The following is a 23,109-nucleotide window of genomic DNA, read 5'->3' on the forward strand; positions in this document are numbered from 1 at the left end:
GCGTGAACAGATGTGTCATAAAATCTTGATGCTCAAAATGGTCTGGGAAGAAGCAGGAGGGACATCATGCCCGTTGTAAAGGGCTGTCTCACCTCCCCTGCTATCAGCCAGGTAATATCACACCCGGGTCTCGCTCCTCTGCCCCTCCTCAGTCCGTCAGCTCTGCAGAGATGAGGTTCTGCTTCAGAAATGTAATAGAACTTGAAAGTCTTTCCTGTAATATGAATTTAGAACTGAAATATTGTAAAATTTATCATTTGATTACAGTGCTGCTGTAAAAAAAAAAAAAAAAAAAAAAAAAAAGGCTGTGTTTAAATGGCCTCTAGTTATATGCATGGAAAATTAGAATAGCTTTTAACAAACAGGGGATTGACCATGAATGCCTGCAGTACAGTTATAATGTTCTGGGCAAACATTACTTAGCATTGTCATTATGTAGCAGTAATCTTTGTTTGTATCTCACACAAATTGTGGGAGAACCTTCTATTTATCTAACCTGGAAGTTTTTCCTGAACGGGGTCTCTATAATTTACACATAGAATTGGCAGTTTTCTTCCTCCTCTCGGCAGATATTTAATACCCACGTATTGCATTTCTATGCTAGTAAACCTTCATGCTTATACAAAATGTACTAGAATGTTATGAAGAAATATCTTAAATAATTAAACAGAAACTGTGAGTGACAAAACAAACGCACAAACTGCAATTTGAGCTCTGTTATTCTTTCCTTTTTGTATTCACTTATTTGCTAATTTGCTGAACTTACTGAACTGCAATGGGTCTTGCTGTGATTAGGGAGAATTTGCCGAGTTCCTTTGTAATTGTTTCTTTGCAATTAACTAAATAGTAGAATGTTCTATGTGTGGCTCTCCGGGGAAAGGAAAGGAGCGGGCAGGTGCTTTTGTGATAGGATTTCCACATCTTCCACCCATTTCCCTGGCGCTCACCAAGTATAAAAAGACTGGTAGAACATGAGGGCAAGCGAGCATTGCCTCAGGACTGGAAATGCCAGAATTAAGCTTTTCATATGATTTCTTTGAGTTTGCTTTAAGCTTTTTATGCTGGCCCTGCTTGTGACTATTCTTTCTTTAAACCCAAAGTCCCTAGGAGTACTTCAGAGGGAAGCAATGAAGACCCAAATGTACATTCCTGTCTGCAGCCGCCTCCACTCAGGGGAAATCCTTCAAGCTGGGAGGAGAAGTCAACTGGGAAGAGCCCCTGCCGTGTGGCTTTGCTGGGAAGAGCGGAGGCTGGGGACTGAGCTGTCGTGGAGGGGGCAGCGAAATCTGGGGGAGGCTGGAGAGCAGCCCTGGGTTTGTTATTTCCTTTGATTTTCAGCAGAAAAATACAGAGGAAGCCCTGGGAGGGGAGGAAGGGTGATCCTAATAGAGGCACGGCCTCGCTCAGCGGGAAGGAGGCACGGCTCCGTGCACGGGCAGAGTTCATAGAGCAGCAGAGGTGAGCGGGGCCGAGGTGCTGCCGAACGCTGGCAGCTGAGTGCTGAGACACGGTTGTCTCGCTGACCTCCCTCTGACTGCCCGTAATTTAGTCCCTGGTCTCAAGAGGGTAACTCATCCATCTGCTGGCACTTGGAGTTCAAACTTGCCTTTTCTCTTCCCCCCCCACCCCGTTTTAATCTGTATTTTTGGCTGAAACCTTTCGTAACGTGTATTAGGTCTGACAGTCAGGGGAGGGCTCCTCGCTTCACAGTATATTAAAAGCTGAATTATTTCATTTCATAGTGAATAAAAAGAGCCAGGGGTATGGGATTGCTGTGCTAAAAGGTGCTCTCATTGCAAGTATCGCATCAGCAGTAGGGATGTCTGGAGCCAGAGAGAAGCCTGTGAAGAGTGAAAAATGGTGCATTTCTAGGAGTGCTTTCTCAGACTGCCCGATGGTCTCAAGGGGACAGGGGACAGCACTGGTTGCCTTATTTTGGAGGTTTAAACTAGTCTTTTTAACTCTGTTATCTTTCATTTGGAAAACCTCTCATTTGCCTATTTTATCCAGTGATTCTTTAGCAAAGCCACTGTCAAAGCGAGTTAGCCAACGCTAATACGGCTCTCAGGGTTACTTTTCAGCAGGATTACCAGATAACAAGCTGACGTTTGCAGTTTGCTTTGGTTGATTACAGAACTGCTTTCCGTGCAAGGGTGATTTACTGCTAGTTTTTATTCCTGGGATGTCACAGCAGTGGCTTCTCTGTTCATTTTGCTTTGGCAAAACAGAGAGTACCTATTTGTGTGGTGAGGGGAAAAAGGCTGCTAATAATCTAAACAGGAAGGCTTGATAACTGTCGTCTTGTCATGTAATCAAGAAATACCTGAATAGGATCAAATGAGAGATGCTAGACATCTAAGAAATGCAAATGCTGCTTCCTGACGTGGTACAACAGGCTGAAGTGTTCTGCCACGGGAAGTACGGCCAGTGCTAGATCCTGCGGTTTGTCTCCTATTCCTAGTTTGCTGAATTTCATTTTACTCTTAATTTTCATATTTTCCTGTATCATTATAAAGAATTGTGGGGGAAGAAATTAAAACTGTTGATGCCTCTGTTTCTCTCTAATCCCAAATCCTCATTCTACTATAATTTAATCCAGTTGTCTGGGCAGCAAATGGCTGCGAGAGAGGCGATGCACACCAGCGCTGCTGAGCCTGCTCCCATTCCCGCTTACCCCCTGTCCCCTGCACGGCGCCTCAAACTGCCGCGCTGATACTCCGGAGCTTACACCCCCATTTAATAGCATCCAGCTTTTTCTGTCGTTTGCTCCAAAACGTTTTGTTCGGTTTGATGTACATCAACGCTGTCACACAAGCTCTCAGCGCGGAGATGCTTGCTGCATCTGCTTCTGCGTCTGAATCTATTCCGTGTCCATCGTTTTGCTGACAAAAGTACTTGGGCTCGCAGCCTGGTGGGGTTTTTCTGTCTATCCAGAGGCCTGTGGCAGCAGTAACATCTGCAGGACAGATTCCAGCCTTGAGCGTTTTAGTGCCGAATTGCATAGACTCTGTGGCATAAGTGGCTTACGCAGAGAGATCTCTTGCCCCCAGCGAGGTCTCTCCGCTCCTTGTCTTCGGGTTGTTTGAACCGGAGGTGAAATATGTTAGATCACTGGGCTTTAAAATAATTCCTTCCTCATCCTTGCTGGCACTACGAAAAAGAGAGGGGGGGGGGGGGGGGGGGGGGGGGGAAGAAGAAAATAAAATTGGCCGTTGTTCAGCTGTCCTCTTGCAGAAAAATAAGAACTTTTCTTGGAGCAGGCTGGAGGGAGTTGTGGTCTTATATCTTGTACCCTTGTATATCTTGTACCCGCGCACACGCTGCGTGGCTGTGAACTCTGACGCGTGTCTTAATGCTATTTGTGAACGATAAGATTTCTTCTTAGCTATGTTGATAATACTCATAGGAAAATCCCGTCCTAGTCAAAAGCTATTAAAGTTGATGTTATACTTCAGAACATCAGCAGAAATATGTTTATTTGGTCCTAATGTGTTAAATAGCCCATTTTAACATTTTTGCTCTCTTTATTTATAAAATGCATCAGTGAGGACAGCGTAAAGTCCTAGCTGCATTTGCGGAAAGTAATAAAATCATACTTGCAAAAAGAGATGTCTATAATATCTACTGACCTGCCACCATTTAGGAGAAAAAAGCAGTTGGTATTACCTTTTTTTTTTTTTTTTTCCAATGGGATACACAGCACTCCAATATTTTTTTGAGTTTTCATGGGCTATAATGGTTTCTAATTCTAAACAGTGCTAATTAGATGAGGGTTTCTCGAGCCTGTAAGACCTGAGAGACCTTGGCTTGAAGCCTGTTAGAAGGATGGATGGTCCTCCTTCTCCTTCCAACTCTGAGTTGTGTTGAGTGATATTTCAAATGCGTTGCTTTCAGCTTGTCAAATCGGCAGTGGGTGAGTTGTGCTGCTGCAGGGCTGGACAGGAGACTTTGGTCCCTGTTGACCGTACAGAGAGGGCAAAGGCCCAGGAGATGGTCTGAATAGATTGGGCAAGTTTAGAAATGTTAATGCTGGACCACACTGCATAGTTAGAGCAAGAATGAAATGATTTGATCTCTTCCTTTTAACAGAAAACAAGAAATATTTGTATACATTTCAGTTGTTTTAGGAACAGCACAATCTTTGTAATGAAGTGAATGAATTTGGGATTGCTGCTGCTTACTGCTGTTACCTTTTCTATTTTACTATGCTATCCTAACCTTATCCAGAATATTTATGTACTCGCTGGTTTCTGACACGTCCCCCCTGAGAGGGTATGCTCGTATTTTTTTACCTTTAAGACTAAAAATAGTTTGGTTATGTTCTGTTTAGGAAGAAATGAAAGTCCTTTCCTGCCGGGTCAGAGTATAATCCTTGGGGAAGTTGTGTCTGAGCTGCTCTGCGGGGAGCACCCCACACGCTGTTACCTTATGCACAGCTCCGCTGCCGTACGCAGGAAGATGCTGTCATTGCTTAAACACCGAGGTGTTTAATTCACGGCTCTGGTTTACATAGTCATCAAAACAAGCTGACAATTCCAAGCCCATTGAAGTTAACGAAGCGATGTAATTGGCTTTGGGTCACGGACTGGAAGAGGCCAAACCTTTGCCTGCAGAGAAAACAGTGGAAGTTAAACCAGAGCACTTCACATCTCTATGAAATGGATGAGGATTGGGCATGCTGGAAAACCATGCAAGGGGCCGTCAGCTTTTTCAGACACCTCGGTACTGATAAAAATTTCCCCCTGAAAAAGTCAAGGCAGGCCAGGGAAGCGAACAGGGACCCAGTGCTGGGGAACACGGGTGTTGCAGGAGGCACGTTCCTCTGCTAGGGCAGCCGCCACGTTGGTGCCCATGGCCTGGGAACGGCACTTTCCTCAGCAGCACCCAGGGAAGCTAAGCGCCGTGCAGTTGAGTGCGTTTTGGGGTTATTTTGGAGGGAAAGGCTGCCCCGCAGAAAAGGACTTGGGGGTGTTGGTCAGCTGCTGGCTGAATAGGAGCCAGCGGCATGCCCAGGTGGCCAAGAAGGCCGGGAGCATCCTGGCGTGTATCAGGAACAGTGTGGCCAGCAGGACTAGGGACGTGATCGTCCCCTTGAACTCAGCACTGGTGAGGCCCCACCTCGAGTGCTGTGTCCAGTTTTGGGCCACTCACCACAAGAAGGACACTGAGGTGCTGGAGCGTGTCCAGGGAAGGGCAACGGAGCTGGTGAGGGGTCTGGAGCACAAGTCCTGTGAGGAGCGGCTGAGGGCGCCGGGGGTGTTCAGCTGGAGAAAAGGGGGCTGAGGGGAGACCTTCTCGCTCTCTGCAGCTCCCTGAAAGGAGGGGGCAGCCAGGGGGGGTCGGTCTCTGCTCCCAAGGAACAGGCCATGGGACAAGAGGAAACGGCCTCAAGTAGCACCAGGGGAGGTTTAGGATGGATATTAGGAACAAATTTTTACACTGAAAGGGTTATTAAGCATTGGAACAGGCTGCCCAGGGCAGTGGTTGAGTTGCCATCCCTGGAGGTATTCAGAATACACGCAGACATGGTGCTGAGGGACATGGTTTAGTGTGTTTTTTGTCAGTGTTATGTTGATGGTTGGACAAGGAGATCTGAAAGGTCCCTTCCGACCTAGACCATTCTATGCTTCTAAGGGGACGCCCGCTGATGCCGGCTGTGGGACGTCCACCCTCTGCCACCCGCGTCCGCACACCCAGGCACCATGTTACCGCACCAGCCTGCGGTGCTGCTGAAGGCTGGGCGACCCGGGCGCGCCGGGGCACCCAGGAGGACGCAGGGCGACCCGGCAGGGCCCGGCGGCCGCCTGAGGCCAGGGCCCGGGGGAGCCCCGAGGGTCCGGGGGAGGCCTGAGGGCCCGCGGCGGGCGGGGCGGGGCGGGCGGCGGCGGCGCCAATGGGAGCGGGCGGGCGGCGCCGGGCGCGGAGGCGGTGGAGCCTCTCGGCGAACAAAGAGGGAGCGAGCGGCGCGGCGGGAGGGAGGCGGAGGAGGCGGGGGGTGCCGGCCATGCGGGGCCGCGGGTGAGGAGGGAAGGAAGGAAGGAGGCAGCCGAGCGAGCAGCTCCATGGCCGGCGGGTCGGGGTGAGGTGAGGTGAGGTGAGGTGAGGTGAGAGGCTCGGCTCGGCATGGCGGGCGTCAGCTACTCGCCGCCCTGGTGGGTGAGCCTGCTGCACCGCCTGCCGCACCTCAGCCTGCGCTGGGAGCTCACCGCCGCCGACTTCCGACCGCACGACGCCGAGTACCAGCAGGTGGGTCCCCGCACGGGGGTTGGGGGGTGTGTGCGGGGGGCCGTGTCCTGAGGGGGGACTCCTCGCAGGGTGGGCGGGGGGTGGCTCCACAGCCGTGGGCTGTGCGGGGCAGGGGGCTCGGCCCGCCCGGGAGGTGTGGAGGGGGGGGCCCGGCCCCGTCTGGGGCTCCTGGGGTGGGCGTCTGTGGGGGCCATGTCTCCCCTGCCCCGTGTGGTGTGTGTCCGCCCCACCAGGGGCAGGTGGGGGCTGCCTCCCTGCTGGGTCGGGGGAGGCAGGAGGCCATCACCCTCCGGCGGGGTGGGCAGCTTGCTGGAAGGCCAAGTTCTTCCTGGGAGAAGGTGAGGTGGTCCCCCGGAAGGGGAGGCAGGAGGTGGCCCTGGCCAGGTGCCCTCACCAGGTGCCCAGCTGTCGCAAGCGGGCACTGGATGAAGGGACCGGCTCGGTCTGACGCCCCTGGCCGGGTCATAACCCCTCATCGCTGGTGGTAACTGCGCTGCCGGCCATCCACGCACCACCACCGCCAGCCAGCCCTGTGCCGCCGCCAGCCATCCTGCCACCCCGCACTGCCACCGCCAGCCAGCCCCGCACAGCCCCGACCTGCGGAGAGGCCGGCAGTGCCTTTCCAAAAGCGACCAACTGCCTGCTGGAAAACGGATGACTTAATGCATGAGCGGCGTTAGCATCAAGTGCACGGGAAGATGCTCGCGGAATACTTGTGTGACGCTTTTTCTCTTTTTCTTTTTTTTTTTTTTAATGCTGCTTAGTCTGTATCCTGTGCTTGGTTGGCTAGGCATGTAATTAAAATGATTGTGGAGTGAATCTGTGTGCCCTAACATCTGTGTTCTCTGCTGTCATCTTGGAACAGAGCTGCAGTGACTCTGCTGCCTCATTTTGCCACGGTCTCTGGTTTTGAAAACACCATTTTGCTTTTCTGAACATACTTGCAGTGTCCTATATATGCAGCCTGCTATCGTGCACGCAGGCGGAAAGGCTAGGGCATCTAAATGGTTCTCATTTGTCCTAGAAGTAAAAGGTATTAGAAATACTTTAGAAAGCAGTACGTTTTGGCTTTTTGTTTTAAAGAGATGAACAGATCTGTGGGCTGAAGCTAGAGCAAAACGTGAGAGATGTATTGAAAGAGCAATGGGTGGATGCAAAGTATCGTCTTTAAACCAGTAAACAAAACAGACTTTTGACTTAACTTTTGTGTTTGGGTCTTCAATTTGTTAATTTGTTTTAGTTCCCGTGCCTTAGCACAGTTCAAGATGGCCACACACAGATGTAACACTGCACAGCAGCTTAGCTGTGTTTCCATGACCTCAGAGGGTAGCTGCCTTTAAAACAAGGGATATGAGATGCTCGAGATCAGAAGTTAAGAGTTCATGGAAGGATGTTCTTGGGAGCGTGTTATCATGAAACAAGCACTCGTTGACCTCTGAATAGACAGCAGATGTACTGTTTTTCACTTAAATTGCTTAAAAGCATTCCTCGCAACAGTCTGGGGTTGTGTTCATTTGTCAGATAATTTTTCTACAGTAATCATATTCCGACTTAAAGGCTCCTGCTGTTCTCCTCCTGTGTAGCTGCCTCCCCTCCCTTGATTATATTAGGGACTTCTTGCACAGCAGTGATGGCCTTTTAAGTCTTAACATCAGTTCGCAAAAAAAGGTCTTACCAAATCCAAACTCAAATGTCTGGATTACTGAAGTGTCTGTCACCAAGAAAATTATTTGGGCGGCAGCAGCATTGCTGGTTTTGGCATCAGTGAGGGATAGGAAGAAGGCTCCAGTAACGCAGCCCGTGTTATCGGTGTCGTCCCTTACATAACGAAGCTGCTGTGGCTCTGCAAGTTGGCTCTGGAGTTCGCAGCCACGTAGATTAATTCTAATGCAGTGAAACGGGGAAACTTAATCCAGGAGTAGGAACTGTAATGCTAAGTGTTCTCTCATGCTTTAAATTGTTCTGAAGGCCTTTTGGTTTGAATTCTCATTTTTGTCAGTTAGCTTTGTTATGAATTTGCATCTCTTGCTCTGTTTGCAGCCAGTGCTGGCATAGTCTCCCCTTTTCTTCAGGAACCTTTCGCATTTAGCAGGCAAGATTGTATAAGTCCTGGAAATAAGAAAGTCCGTGGGGTTTTTTCTTTTTTTTTTTTTTATTTAAATTCTGCATATTTTTCTTTTCTTTGTAGGTCTCATTGGCACAAATTCTGTGTATTTTTGTTTTCTGTTCTATTAGTGGTTGATACCCTGGTTCTTAAGTATAAACTGATAAACTGCACGCTGCCTTTGAGCTCTCCAGTGGCTGAAGAGAGGTCAGTGGGGGATGCTAGCTGGGAGTTTATGGGGATGGGAGAGGGCAGAGTGTCCCTAGCTGCAGTAAGGAAGGATTACCTTTACTAAACTGAAAATACCTTTAAAGTTTCCATGACTTCAAGTCATCAGGTAGCTAGACTGTTGTCATAAATAGGCAACGAGCAAGGCTCAGCGTCCTTTCTCATTCTGACTTGTTAGGAGGAAGGAAGCAGTGTACCCTTTCTGATTCTTCACAGCTTCTCTAGAAAAGATTTCACAGCCCGTGACCAAGGGAAAACATTGCTTTCCTTATAAAACTGTTTCCTTTGGTAACCTCTTTGTAAAGACCTACCTTTTTTGTGTACTCATGTTTTGATGATAGGCTTTGAACTTGTGCATCAACTGAACATCCCATTTCAACCAAAAGTGAAATACAGTGGCGTGGATTTGAGTGCTGTCACGTCACTTGTTGCAGTGCCATGTGCTCCTGCAGGTGAGGAGGCCGCTGATTTAACAGGCTTTCCACCTCTACCTAGCAAGGATTACTGTAAAGCGCAAGCCACTATTGCGCTGAAGCAGCACACATGCTTTTGTCCCCTGAAACCTCTCTAAATATGGTGTAGCTTGTAGATAAGCACATACTGCCGGTCTTTGAAGTCTAGGTCTTTGTTGTGTCTTATGGGACCCTGCATGATGGAGAATATCTGGAAGGACTTAGATCTAATGGCTAGTTATGCTGTTCTGTCCCATGTAATCCTTTTCGTCAGAGCAGCAGGGACACCCACTGTGCACTGGCCTCTCTCAAGGCGGCTGAGTCCATTGTGTACCAACCTACAGGAGCTTCCTCCTTTTGTCTGAAAGCATGAGAAATACTTATGGCAATGTTGTTGCCAAGGGCTGAGATCAATGCAGCTGCGGGTTTTGGCTGCGTACCTTCTTCACCTGAATCTGTCTCTAAAATGCTCTCTCTTGGCATTACTTACTTCTTATCTTCTCCCACAGCGTATCTTGTTGCATGAGGTTAGAACAGTGTGTGCAAGTGTGGAGGAGCAGAACAGATCCCTTCCCTCTGGACTTGATTGTTTAAAAATGTATGTGTATACATATGTCCTTCAGATGTTTTGCTTCCATCATGACAAGCTGTGGACGGCAGTACAGCTACTTATTCCTTTTTCTGGGGGAATGGAGGTGAGCTTCAGTGTAGAATAGGCTGGGGTTGTGATCCTTCTTCTCCAGGGTTTCTGGCATGCTGGTGAGTCCTGTCAGAGCTGCCTTCATGTGCTCCTTGCAGGACTTGCTCCATAGAGTCATCCCTACAGAGGATCTTATCAGACCAGTTCTAATCAAACCTCATCCTCCCATGAATCATTGGGGTTGAAGATATCTTGATATGAACAGTTTTGTTCTGGCTGTATTCTCATCTGAGTCATACTGCAGTGCTCTGCAAAGCCTTTTCATTGCGTAGTGAGTCACAAACTCTGGAGTGAAGGGAATGTAAAAATGGAGCAAAGCTCGTGTTCCTTCTGACAGCATGATGCTAAAGCCAGTTCTGGTCTGTGTGCCTTTTGCTGCTGAACAAATGATGATGATCTTACCAGTACTGTCCACTTACTTTCCAATTCAGTTAATCAGAGCAGTAAGATGGTCCTGAGACTGCTGCTCTCACTAATTTAATCTATTTAGTAATGTAAGTACTCCTACTTGTGACTGACTTAGTTGCATGGCTTTGACTTTGCTTTATTTCTCAGGGTAGAGTTGGTTGAGAGCCTTGAGGTAGTGTGGAGGTTACATGCTGGAAAGAAGTAGAAAAGCTGAATAGCTTTTTAATACTCACGACAACAGGCAATGGGATATCTGCCTGAGACAGGGTGTCTTTGGTAATGACAGAAAAAGAGTCAAAGTACAATGCTTTATTGTAGCTCTTAAGTCTCGCTGGGTGCTGAGAAGTGTCCTAGAGACAGTGAAGAAGAAAAGAGGGCTGTAAAAGCTAAGCTACAGACCACCTTGACTTGAATTTCTGCTTTTCCCTGGTTGTTAGAAAGTGGCAATGTTGACCTGAATCTGTGTAAACATATGGGTTATGTGTGAATCAGGCTAGAATAAAGCAAAATTCTCTAGCATCTTTGAAACTCTTTCCTTGCACCACTCTTGCTTTTTCTGTGAGAGTCAGAACTGCAAATGCACAGATAGTAGGTGTAATGGCAACAGTATGTGCTTTGGAAAAAAGACTGGATGATTGATTCACACCAATTAAGATGCGGAACCACGCTAAAGGAAGCATTGATAAGGAGTATGCTCTAGTCCTTGGTTTTGAGGTGGGCTCTTTAGTGTTGTCACCCAGGAGTTTCCTGTCATACATCTATCGGTGCTTTTGTGTTGTAACATTCTTTTTCTACTCCTGTATGTGTGTTGAGGGGGGATCCAGCAGTGAAAGGTGCTGTGTAAGCCCAACGATGCTTCCCACTTCTTGGCTTGCGGACTCTAATCCAAGGCATGTGTGTTTGAACCTGTAGGCAAAGGTTCAGTAAGGAATTAATTCTGTCAGGTACTTTCTGGCTCTGTGAGGCTGTTTCCCTACACAAAACAGCTAATGTCATCTTTGGAAGCATATCTTGGCTGGAAAAACACGATGGAGCCTAAACTGCCAAAAAACTTGGATTAGAGAGATTGTTTTAGAACTTCCTCTACTGTACTGGCATCTTATTTCAATTCTGAAATCAAGAGCCTTTCTGTAAATTGGAAACATGTGTATTAGTCAAGTTGGATGACGTGTTCTTGTCTAGTTGGCTCAAAGTCAGAGGGTAATGTGCCTTTCTTAAAGGAGTTAGACTGAAAGTTTCTTTCAAGAATAGATGGACCAGTTCCAAGGTCTGATCAGCTATCCTGCTCTAGCACTAGTTTGCTCACATTTCCAGAAAGGCTAGGTGATCCTGGTTAGTAGAATCCAATGTTTTCTAATTAAACTGAAGTTGCTTTTAGGTTTTTAAGAACTGATGGTAAATCCCCTCTTCCCTTTACTCATCAGTTTTGGTTGCATGAGTAACCATGCAGTAATACCTCTCATCAGCACATTGGTGCTGTAGTCTGACTCCTCTGTTGTGTATTTAATCTGGAAGAGCCTTTACTAGGGATCTGCAGCATAGTGAATAACCAAAAACGTAGAATCAAGACAATTTTTGATGGCCGGGTTTTACCAAAGGTAGACATGCAGTGGTTTCTGCTGACCATAAATCCAGTCATGCAGCAGCATATGGTATACAGACAGGGTGAAAAAAGTCAACCTTTGCCAGCTTTCTGTCTGCAGCCTTACTTTTTTGCTGACCCATGCTGTGCTGCTCCGTTTTGAGATGGTCTCCTGAGAACTGACAGTTTCTGGAAACCCTGACTGTAGATTACCTTCCTCTAGTCAAAAAAAGTAACTGTTCTGAACGTATGGTTTTAGCAGACCAAAGTACGCACAGAGGGGTAAAAGGTGACTTGGACAAATGCGAAACACGTTGTGGAGGGAGGAGGGAAGGAGACGCAAGTGAGTGTGCAAAGATGTAAACCATACTTGCTTCATCTGGGTAGAATCCTAAAAGTATTAATACTGCACAGAGAAGATGCTTTTGCCAGCACTGGTGAGTTTCCCAGTCTTAGGAGACCTCTATGCTGCATGTGGTGTTCTGAAGGTATCATGCTGGTCTTAGCTGGAAGAGTAGAACCAGAGTTAAAAGCATTAGTCTGGTCAGGTAGCGGACAGACACTGGTACCTTAGTGCTGCTGCACCAAGACATTTGTACTCTTGAAAATCCTTATTTTTTTTTTTTCCTACCGAGTGTAACAGTTTATGTCTCCTGGTCTGGATTTAAGTACTTACAAAGTAAATCTCGTGTAATGCATCTGCCTCCTCTGAGCGCTGCCTATGTGTTGTGGTTACCTTCACGCGCACGAGTGTTTATCCGTTTGGAGGAGCTGACGTTCATAAACCAAATTTCGCATTTGCTTTGGGAAAAGGGAGTCTAAACAGGAATTGAGAATGCAGATGAGAGTCTCAAACCTTCACTTTGCCACCAAAATGATGTAGCTACTTAGGAAGTTTATCTTGATGTCCAGCTGCAAAGGCTGATCACTAGGATTCTGGAGAAAGGTCTAATCAAAATCAGTTCAGTCTTACCATCTCTTCCCTTTTATTCTTTTTTTGTCTTCCCCTCAATTCTTAATGCCTTTTTGAGCAGAGAAAAATCCACGCTCTTCAGGTTAACAAAGAGCCTTTGTTTAAATGTTGATCCAATAAAACAAGCCGTGTTTCAAGCAGTTGTTGGTGTGGATTTTTAGTGCTCCTTATTTTTCATTATTAGGGAAAGTGAGAAATTCTCACCCCGAAGAACATATCCCATTAGGCATGACTCTGGAGATTAAAGGTGGGAAGTCAGGTGCTTTCCTCTGACTTAATCCCAAGGTTTTGAATGTGGATTAAGGAAATGTGCCACAAGTCGTCTTGATCTCTGACTTGTATTTTGGGATTAGATTTATTTTTGAACCTGTAAACAAAAATCTGTCTATTGAGAGTGAGATAGACAGAAGTTATGGGCCTTCATCACATCAGGTTTCTTGACATATGTGTTTTCAGAACAGACAGTTGGAGGGACAAGCACTCTCCAGTCCCTTGGCATTTCTCTCTTCTTTTTTTTCCCCTCTATTTTTTTTCCCTTTTTCTTCTTCTTTTCTTTCTCCTTTTTCTTCTAGGGCAAGACTAATTTTACACCTCTTCTCCCCCACCCTTTTCCCCCACCAGCACACTTACTGGTGGAAAGGGTGAAGTCCAGAATCGATGGTTCGTGCTATTTGTGTTGATGTGGTAAGACTGTGTTGTGGCAGAGCTTGCCCGGCCAGCTCTGTGTGACTCCTTTCTGGGGACAGTTCTGTACCTGTAAGGATGCTGAAGACTAAGCAGGGATGGCTGGTGCTTCATTCTTTTATGTTCTTTGATGTCAAGTGAGTACGTTTGGGTGGCTGCAAGCAAGCACTGAGTAAGCTCACTCAATTCTTGAGGTGGAGGGGAGTCAGCAACTAACCTCTTGATGACTGTCAATTCTCCTCTTCTTTCTGCTTTATCTTTTAGTAGTAAACTTTCCACCAGTTACGTTGAGATTTCCCATTGCCCTGGAGTGGGTAGGAGAACTTGGCTGTTTTTCAACTGAATGTAATTCCCATAGCTGGGGGAAGGGACGTGATGTCTGGGAATTTATTTGCTCTAAGATTCATTTGAGACTTGAGTAATTTTGGAATATATCAGGATTACTTTCTGTACTGAACTTTAATTCTCACTTTTAAGACATGGATAAGACTCAGAACACTCAGGGTCATACTGATATATACTGGAGAGTTGTCTCTAATGATGATAATAATAACAAAAACAAAACCTGGTAACCCTGCTCCTCTCTCAGCAAGGCTGTTTGTACTTTCTGGGTATGTCATCCTACTAGCTCTTTGTCTTAGCTGATGATGATTAACAAGACAGATGACCTAAAATCAAGGAGGATCCAAGTTCATGCAAGATTTTTAGTCCTGGGGGTGCACTCAGAAGACAGTCTAAAAAAAGAAAAAAGCCATCACTGTTAGAAATCCTTCCCTTTCCTCCACTTCAAGGAGTGGCTGAGGCTGTTGGTTGTAATGCAGTGGTGAAAAACTAGAAATTGATTATGTTTATCCCCAAATCAGAAATAACTTTTGCTGCATGGTGAAAGGGTCTGCAGGTATCTAGCAAATAGTCACTGTGGGGCAGTGCCATGTTGATGCTATTTCTTTTTTATTTTTTTCATATTAGATGGACTAGGAAAGAGCAAAACACAGTGCACTTTCATGCTGCAAAGGCTTTAATTTCAAATTTTTTTTTTTATTTTTTTTTTTTAGATTTCTGGGTAATGAGCTGCTTGTAGTTTTTCAGTGTGATCCATATAATTGTGAGCTTTAGGGTTTGGTAAGCCACAAGTGTGCATGTTCTTGCAAAGTAGTCATTTCTGTGCTTAAGGCTGCAAGGCCATTCTCTTGCTAAAAAGGAAAAAAAAAAAAGTAGTTTAGTGTGCAATCCATGGACACGGCAGTCGGTGTAACTCAGCCATGATGCTTGTACTGATTCCCTTCTCTAAGCACTTGGATATGAGGGTAACATTTATAATAATGTAGGCTTTCACATGGTTATCAGGTTGCTTGCTTCAGCAGATACAACGTGTGCCAGACTTAAGTTACGATTTTAACAAATGAGCGGGTTTTTTTGGTGAATAGCAAGAGCAGCGTTGAAACCAGCCAGGGGAAAGAGCTGACGCTCCCCTTCACCCTCACGCAGACTGGAGCTGCACCCTCAGATTGTGATTTCCTTGGTCAGTGCTAAATGCTTTTTCTGGCTGATATGCCTCAGAATGGTGCCACACGTGCATATGCATGAAAGTCTTTTGTAGTGTGAAATTAGGGATGAAAGATATTGCTAATCAGTCCTAACAATGCTGGACTTATTCCTGGACAAGGGGAAACGGGAATGTGGGGAATGGATGTTTCACAAATGTATAACACATTCAGACGCGTTGTTATGCCAGTGTTGGTGTCTGTGCATGGACACCCTTTTGAGTCTGTAAAATGCTGCCGTTCATGCAGAGAATTTAAACAAGCTGCCTATTCAACACTGAAATTCAAAATAACACCAAAATCCAAATGGAGGCACTTCACTTGCATAATAGTGTCTGTTACAAGGAGGACTCAGTGCCGTAGATGATGTAATGCTCCTTGGGAGCTGGGGGGGAGAGAGGGGAGAGGGTGTCTGTGAAGGGAACCCTTCAGGGTATTGGTAATGGTATCAAAGCTATCCATAGGGTGTTAATTAGCAAACCTGAATGATCCCAAAGTTGATTGGGTTACAACTGTACGTGGGGCGGGGGGGGGGGGGGAAGGCGCATTGCTTGGTACTACCTGTTTTCTCTGATTATAATTGCTTTAGTGTTGAATAGTAGATTTCTGAATAATGCGGAGGGGCAGAGTATGACCTCACCGTACTTCATGCCGTTTTCTTGGGGTCAGCTTTCTTGCAGTTTAACAGTGTGCTCAGGTTCCGGTAGCTGGTAAACTGGTAATTCTGAGGCTTGCTATAGCAGCTAAGATTCTTTTTTTCAGCCTGCCAAAGAGATGCTCTCTGTTGCATGGCGGACACTGTAATGCTTTTCATCTGGGCTGTGCCTGTAGCCTTGCTACTTAAGTGCTAGTTGTAACGGATGATGTTACTGTTCCCAGGCCTCTGGCAGTTTGGTACTTTCCTTCCTCCCTAAATTTATGTTTAGCATATACTTATTTGTTTCAGTTTAGGAATAGCCCTTTATGTTGTTTCCTCGCTGCCAGGGCCTCTCTAGCCTCTTCTCGGACTGTCATGGTCAGAGGGGCAGCATACGATTGCTGCCTCACATATACGGCCCCCCCGCCCCCTTTCTCTCTTGTTTTACAGTATTCACTCCAGGAAATGCTGAGAAAGTCGAGAGTAATGGAATTCATGAAATTCAAGCTGTGCTTCAATGAAAACGTGTTTTCAATTTCTGCCTCCTTGGGAGCCTGAGACTGAACTGTAATTGTCAGCGCTGGGTGGGGGCTGGGGCTGGGGATGAATGAAAGCGGTGGAGTCAGCGCTCGGCAGAGCCTCTCGCCCAGCATCTCCCTGCTCCTCGGCATTCAAAGGCTGGTGTGTGCTTTGTGACCGCTTCAGGAAGCGTTTTTGTATTCAGCTGTCCAAAAGGGCCCAGGCATTTTCCTGCTGGGCTTGATCTGGCTGTTGGGATCTGAATGACAGTGACATGTTGGAGAAGAACGTGATGGGGGAAGCATCAGCTGGGGGTGGTTTATCCCCCCTCCCTGCTCTTCATCTTGCTCACGCTGTCCTTTGAGTGTCCTGCTGCCGATTAAGGGTGAGAATTATAATGGTGACTCAAAAGCCTTTGGTAAAACTCATTAATTCATTCCTCCTTTAATTAGACACCCAGCCATGGGCTTATAATTATCAGACCCTAGGAACATTTGCAGCTGTAATAAGCTGTGCTGCACCAGTTGCAGAAATCATGGATTTCTGGCCAATGCCGCTGTGGCGAGCTCTGACTTGGTTTGGGTTTTGGTGAGGAATGTGGAAGGGCATAGAAATGGAGGAAGTAGCTGAGAGTGTGCGGTGGTGACCTCTGGCTGAATCTTGCCTCGTGGGGTTGAACTTGGAGGAAAGGGTGGAGTTGTTATGCTTATAATTTATTTATTTTTTTTTTTCCTTTTGAGGTGTAATAATGTAACTTTCAAGGAGAGAAAAGAGGAAGGAGAATCTATTGAAAAGTTACGCAAACACCTTTTCTTAACTTCAGCACCTGAGGGAATTGTACTTTTGGAATAAAAGTGTAACAGGAGCACTTGCAGGCTTTGCAAACAGTGCCCGTTTTGCTGTTTGGAAGTTAGGGAATGGTTGAGTGTTTTACAACAAAAAAGTACCAGCTTCCTTTTTTTGGGGTCTTCTGGGGGAAAGAATCAATAGTAAACTTCCATTATTTTGTAATCTCTTCTTGTTTCTGAAATATGAAGGAAGGTAATTTTCAGAACTAATTTGGTGACCCCTGACAACAGATGACTAGGGTCTTCTGAGAGAAGTTTGTGCTACTTCTGGTATCTTTGAAGTACTTGTGCTTTTTTTTTGCCTTTTTTTTTTTCTTTTCAGAAGGAGAAGTAGCAGGAAGGCTAAAAGGACTTCAGGGAAGAACTTGTTATTTCTACACTACTGCAACTCTACTTGTAGCTAGGATCACTGTGAATGCAATGGTAGACCCTGAAAACATGATCTCCGTTTAGCTTTGGACTGACAGGCTGTCAAGTGTAAGCAATACCGAAAGTCACAGACCTAGGAAAAGGCTAGGGACGGAGCTAGCTGGGCTTAGATAGATATCCTTAAAAAGATAGGTTTGCTTTTCTTAGGATTTGAACTTGAGTAAGGTTAGACTGAAAGCCTTGGACTTGAGTAAATGGGGGCTATTGCCCAAGACTAGGTTAGAGGTACTTCTAGTCAATGGCAAGTATTAATGTTCATGCTCCCTTAAGAGGGAAACCGTTTCAGTTGTAGTAGGTGGCAGGAAAAAATGGATCAGCTGTGTTTTGGGTCTTTTTCTGTCTGGATTTAGTGGAAAGCACAGATAGCACATCCAGTGAGGATGGAATGATTTGCTTGACACTTCTGTAGCTAAACAGAAGTCTTTACTTCGGATGAGAGTGCTATTTTAAAAGCACTGTACAACACTTCCTGTGTGCCTTTTAGTATTTCAGAATGTGACCGATGTCTTCTGTTTGTCCTTATCGTCTTCTACCCACGCAGTCTGAGTTATTCTTGGCTTACGAGACTGAGAAGTGCATAGAGCTTGGGTAGGACAGGGTTTCATCCCTGGTCTCTGAGGTCAAATACACTGGATCACTGGCCATTCGTTATATAGGTATATATATCCAAAATTTTTACAGGTTAGACAACAGATGTCGCATCAATGTGAGTAGACAAATTAGTGGGAGCGACAAATTGACAAGGTTAAAATAGCCTTTCGTTCTCATAAGTACAGCCAGGTAAAGATGCTGGTAACGTTCTTGGCTGGCCTCAGGGACCTTGTTCTGGGGCAGGTTGAGTGCTCTAACAGTGAACCTCTTGATCACTGCAGTGGTTGTTTTTCGAGCTTTTTCAGCTTGACCTGTTGCAAGTTAAAAGCTCTTCAAACACAAGCTCTTCAAAAGCATTTTAAATGCTTTAATATTAAAGGGTAAACTGAAGGTGATGAATATAAAATATGCCCAGTGCTGTTGACAAAATTCTCCATGTGGACAAGCGGTACTCTGGGATGCGCTTCCAATGCCTGTGCGTTAGCAGGCGGCTCTTGGAGAAGCTGTGTGAGTGATAGTAGATGCTGGGAGCGTTCTGCTGAGGTGTAAATAACAAGGTTGGACAGTTTACGCTAGCTGTGCTGTTTTTATTAGTGCAGCTTAGCTTTCGCCTTGGGCGATGTGGAGATTATGGGAGAAGGAGGAAAGGACAAGCTGTGAACTTGCCTCTGCTCCCAGCAGAAGATGCTGAGAAGGTATGGGGATCTTGTTACCCTAATCCCCATTTGGCATGTTAATTCTTCTTGTCTGTGCAGTCCTATCTTAAGTCTGAAATACTTACCGAAGCAACTGCATGCTGGGTCACATGTATGTCTTGCTCCCGTGCCCTTTCAACCTTTTTGATGTTTGCGTGGATTTTGCTGCAGCTATTAAAATTCAGTTGGCTGCTGTAGTATTTCATCGCTGTTAATTTTGTTTTCAAGATAAAGTTGCTCTGAGAGACTGCTGCTCATCGTATTACCTCTTCTAAATTCATTTAATAGCTAGTTGCTAGCTATTGCTTCTTCTGTCCGTGACTGACCCATCTCTTGATGTGTTCCCAGTGCTGAAGAGGACTGCAGATCCAAGTTTGTTTGGTGGGTAGATCTGAATTGTCTTCTGATGATGTCAGCTACGCTTTAGCCTGGGAGGAGATGTGCCCCTTGTACCACAGCAGTGGCATATCCAACAGGTGAAATGTAGTTCTGCAGGTATAACTGATGGGCAGGACTTTCAGCACCAACTTAATTATTAGGTTTGGTTTGCTTGTGCTGGCTTCCGTAAGAGTGATCTTGATGACTTGATGCAATAAATGAAATCTAAGGTTCCTAAGAAAGAACCAGTTTCAAGGATAGGCCTCAAATGCTCATTGAAGTTTGGGTGCAAACCAGGCATGTCTGTATTTCTTTTCCCTTCCAAAGTGGAATTTGCTGCTTGATGTCTGATGTAGTGAATGCCAAGTTTTCTTTCTGACAACTGCGCCTTCAGATGGGATCCACCAGCTATTTAGTTCTTTACTTCCTACTCACAAACACTTACGCCGCCACTTCTTTGATACTAAAACTAGTCCTACAAGACTTTCGTCCTTGGGGATGTCCTCAGCTAGCCTTTGACATGCTATTGCCTTCCAACAAATCACTGATTATGTCTCCTGGGAAAACAGAGATCCTGAGTATTTTCAGTGTAGCTACACTCGGACCTTGGTCAGTGCATGGTCTCTCCCATGTGCTATGAACGCAGGCTAACTATAAAAAGGGCTGAGAGCTTCTGGAAACTACGCTGTAGTCCTCAGCAAGAATATTTTTTTTTTTTTCTGTTAGGACACCTGTGCAGCAGAACCGCAGCGTTGTTCTAATGCTGCAGTCAGAAGTATTACATGGTGCACAGTCTGATGTTAACGTCAAGCTATGTATTCCTCTTGTACTCAAAACATTAACTATACTGGGATAAGAATCTTGTTCTTGGTGCAGCTGTGGTTTGGATTGTGCAAGGGCTCTTTGGATTCTACTGCAATATTTCTGTATCTCCTGATCTAGATCAGGGTCTTGATGGCTGAAGCTGTGCTGGCAAGACCTCAGAGGCACGCATGCGTAGATACATGCCATCAGTTGGGCGAATGGTGCTAGCTGCTGCGTGTGAGCGTCAGTGCTGTACTTGGGGCGCTGGCTCCCTGTACAGTCCTGGCTTTAAAGATCTAAAGCTCCTCCAGTGTTGCTGAGTGGGGTCTCAGTAGGTAGGAAAGCGTCTTGTTTGATTCCCAGTTGCTTGCAGGGAGTGCGGTCTTTAGGTTATTTATGCTGCACGCTTAGCTGTCCTGTATTTAACTTCCAGGCAGCACCCAGATAACCCCCAATCCTTGTGCCCCTGGTAAATAGGCTTCCAAGAGGGGTTTTGCATTCCAGGCACGTACGCTGTCCTGCTCTGCTAGCTCAAGCTGGGTTAGTCATGCGTCTCACCGAGTGTGTCAGATGGTCTGTCTCTCTTGCTTCGGATCTCTGAATCCTTGCTCTATAAAAGACAGTAATCAACAAAAGGGCAGTTAGAGTTGTGGAGCTTGGTTATATGATCTTGTCACTTCTTTCACCCTGATCTTTGGACTAAGGAGATGGTGTTTTGAGTGCAGAGAAATTTTCAGGGTCCCGGGAAAGTGGCTGGGACTGTACTGTTCATCTGTAGGGCACTGTCTAAAAAGAAATAGTGGGAGCCAGTGACAGGACAGTGAAACATCTGAGTTTTAGGAGAAAATCAAATGAAAACTTGATGCCTCGTGGTTAGATTCTGCCTCTGGAAGCTACTGTTAAAGCTCCTAGTCATTACATGGGGATTGCACTATCATGTCTTTAAAAGTATGCAAAAACCTGCTCTTGTTCCTTCACTTACAGGTTTTCCACCTGAAGGTATAATGTGGTGACAATATAATCTCTTCCATAGCAACCAGCATGTCGTAAACAGGATTATGGTGCCTAGTAAGGATGGAGGGCACAAAGAATTTAGGAAGGAAGTATCCCCTCGTGTAAATACCCTCATTAACATGGAGCAAAGAAGGGTAAATTGAGTGTCATACGTACAGAAAGCAGCACCCTGCTTTGCATGCTGTGTGGCACCTAAGGGCTGTGTCACCAGGAGAACAGGGGAAGAGGAAGGGCACACAGGCACGTGTGTAGCATGACGTGTGTCCTTAAACTAATGTGGCAAGGCCCTAAGAAGGTGAATCTGTGGTGTTAGCAAGCCAAGGTAAACCCTACAGAGAGCCTGTTATTGATGTCAAGGTGCAAGTGCAGCAATCTGCCTTGTCTCAGCTAAAGTGATTAAAACTCTGACGGCACCACATATTCTAGCCATCTCTCTTCCTGCCTTTCTTCTTTTCAGTCCCCCATCAAGAATGTCCTTACCCCCAGTCTGGAGAGGGTAAAGTGTGTCTGCTACAAAGTACTGCATTTTTCCCCACTAGTACTGTCTGTAGAGTTAAATTAAAATGCTTTCTCAATACACATTCAAGCTTGCTTTCTCTTTTTTAGTAAAACAGCTGGCTGTTTTATTGTAAAAGATGATGGGAAGAACCAGCAAAATCAAAAGCTTCCCTCTTTAGCCCCTTCTGCAGTGAAGACTAACAGTGTCTTGTGACGTTCTTCTGCAGACCCATAAAGAAGAGAGAGCTACTTGACTTGCACACAGTTACTGCCAGAGGTAGCGTGGTGGGTTTTATGCTGCATAGAGTTTAAGTGATAACAGTTACTGAATGCTGTGTAAGAGTGTTTGAGCAGATGCCCTGCTCTACTGTGTTCTGCAGTTCATGCACCACTTGCTTTCATTCAATAAAAAGCAACACGAAGGCATGAGAGTTATTGCAGATATTTGTTTTGTGGCTTCAGGGTATCTTATCTTGGGGCTGCTCAAAACTTCTTTCTAGTGAATTGCTCTCACTTTTTGGAGTGTTTGGATGATGTAATGAATGGTTCGATTGCTTCAGTGAGTCAAAATTACTGCTTGGCTCTTTCCCAGAAGCTTTAACACCTGCTAAAAGGGTGAAGAATTCCAGGCAACTGCTGCCAGCCTGTAAGTGCTGTGAAAAGTCTCTTGTCAAAGATCCAGTTTTCTGTATAGGTTGGGAGTCAGATAATGTTCCCTTCTAATGTAATGCCATTTGTCAGAGCGGATCTGGGCAGTATTGCTGCCCAAACCGATTTTCTTGGTGGTGGTGTAGTGAGCTGAGTTTGTAGCAAGGGATTGTGATCGCTAGTGGTGATACCAAAGCGGCGATAGAGCTAAGGAGAGCATGGCTCTCTCCTTCCTACCTTCAGAGAATCCGCGATGGATGTCTTTAAACTGCTGGTTCTGTACTTAGTGAGGTCTGCCAGCCTCGCCTGATTAGAGAATAAGCTTCTGTAAGAGATAGTATGAGTCCTATACTGGAGCTTATAGTTTTTGCTTCTCTTTGTTCCCGATTAGGATACTCTCTGAAAATAAGTTCACAGATGTGACTTAAAATACCTGTCTATAAAGAGTAAAAAGAAGAATTGTGTGTAGGGAAGGGTGGCTCTTAAGTTTGAGATTTTGAGTGCAAGTTGAAAATCTAGTGCAACCTGGCTTAAAAAAATGTATAAAACTACTCAAATGCAAAAAGATCCACCTGGCTCCCTTCTGTGGCGTCTTTTATAGGAGAGTTCATAAACAGCCTGGGGGACTTCTGCTTACAAATTGGTCAATCTGACTTTGTGTTCTAAATAGGCAAATTGCTGGTCTGCACAGCTAACAAGATACTTGGTGCTTCAGAAGAGCTATTTCAAACTGTGAAGATAAATGTAGGTATTAACCCTGAAGGTTATTATTAAGCTAAGGAACGTGATTCACCAGTCAAGATAGCTCGCTGAAAGTCCATCCAGCCGCGGTAGTGAACTGAAAGGCACTGAATTAAAAATAAACAAAGCAGGAGATGGTTGGCAAATAGCAAATAAGTAACTAAGCACCAGTTCCTGGTGTGGATCTGATGAAAATGTGTTTCAGGAACCACAACAGCTAGAAGAGGTGAGCCCATGTATTTCTGCATTCAGCATTGGGGGAACCTCTAACTTCAGAATGCTGATCTGGTGGCAGCCCTAACAGCTGTTTTTAAATAGCCTAATTTTTTATATTTTTAAGTTTCTGTAAGCACTCCCTGGAGGACTGGTAAATGCTTTTTTTGAGT

General features: G+C 45.6%; 1 protein-coding gene across 3 annotated transcripts in view; it reads left to right on the forward strand.

Moving 5' to 3' along the window:
* The first annotated feature begins 5,976 nt into the window (after positions 1 to 5,976).
* TTYH3 (tweety family member 3) overlaps positions 5,977 to 23,109 on the forward strand; it is a 74,663-nt gene continuing 57,530 nt past the window's right edge. Inside the window, exon 1 of one of the 3 annotated variants that reach the window (XM_063343078.1) lies at positions 5,977 to 6,246. In XM_063343078.1, coding sequence (XP_063199148.1) covers positions 6,124 to 6,246 — 123 coding nt within the window. In that variant the 5' untranslated portion in view covers positions 5,977 to 6,123. The remainder of the gene's footprint in view (positions 6,247 to 23,109) is intronic. The other 2 variants (XM_063343076.1, XM_063343077.1) reach the window with 2 other exon arrangements.

Source organism: Chroicocephalus ridibundus, chromosome 8, assembly GCF_963924245.1.
Source record: "Chroicocephalus ridibundus chromosome 8, bChrRid1.1, whole genome shotgun sequence".
Lineage (NCBI taxonomy): Eukaryota > Metazoa > Chordata > Aves > Charadriiformes > Laridae > Chroicocephalus > Chroicocephalus ridibundus.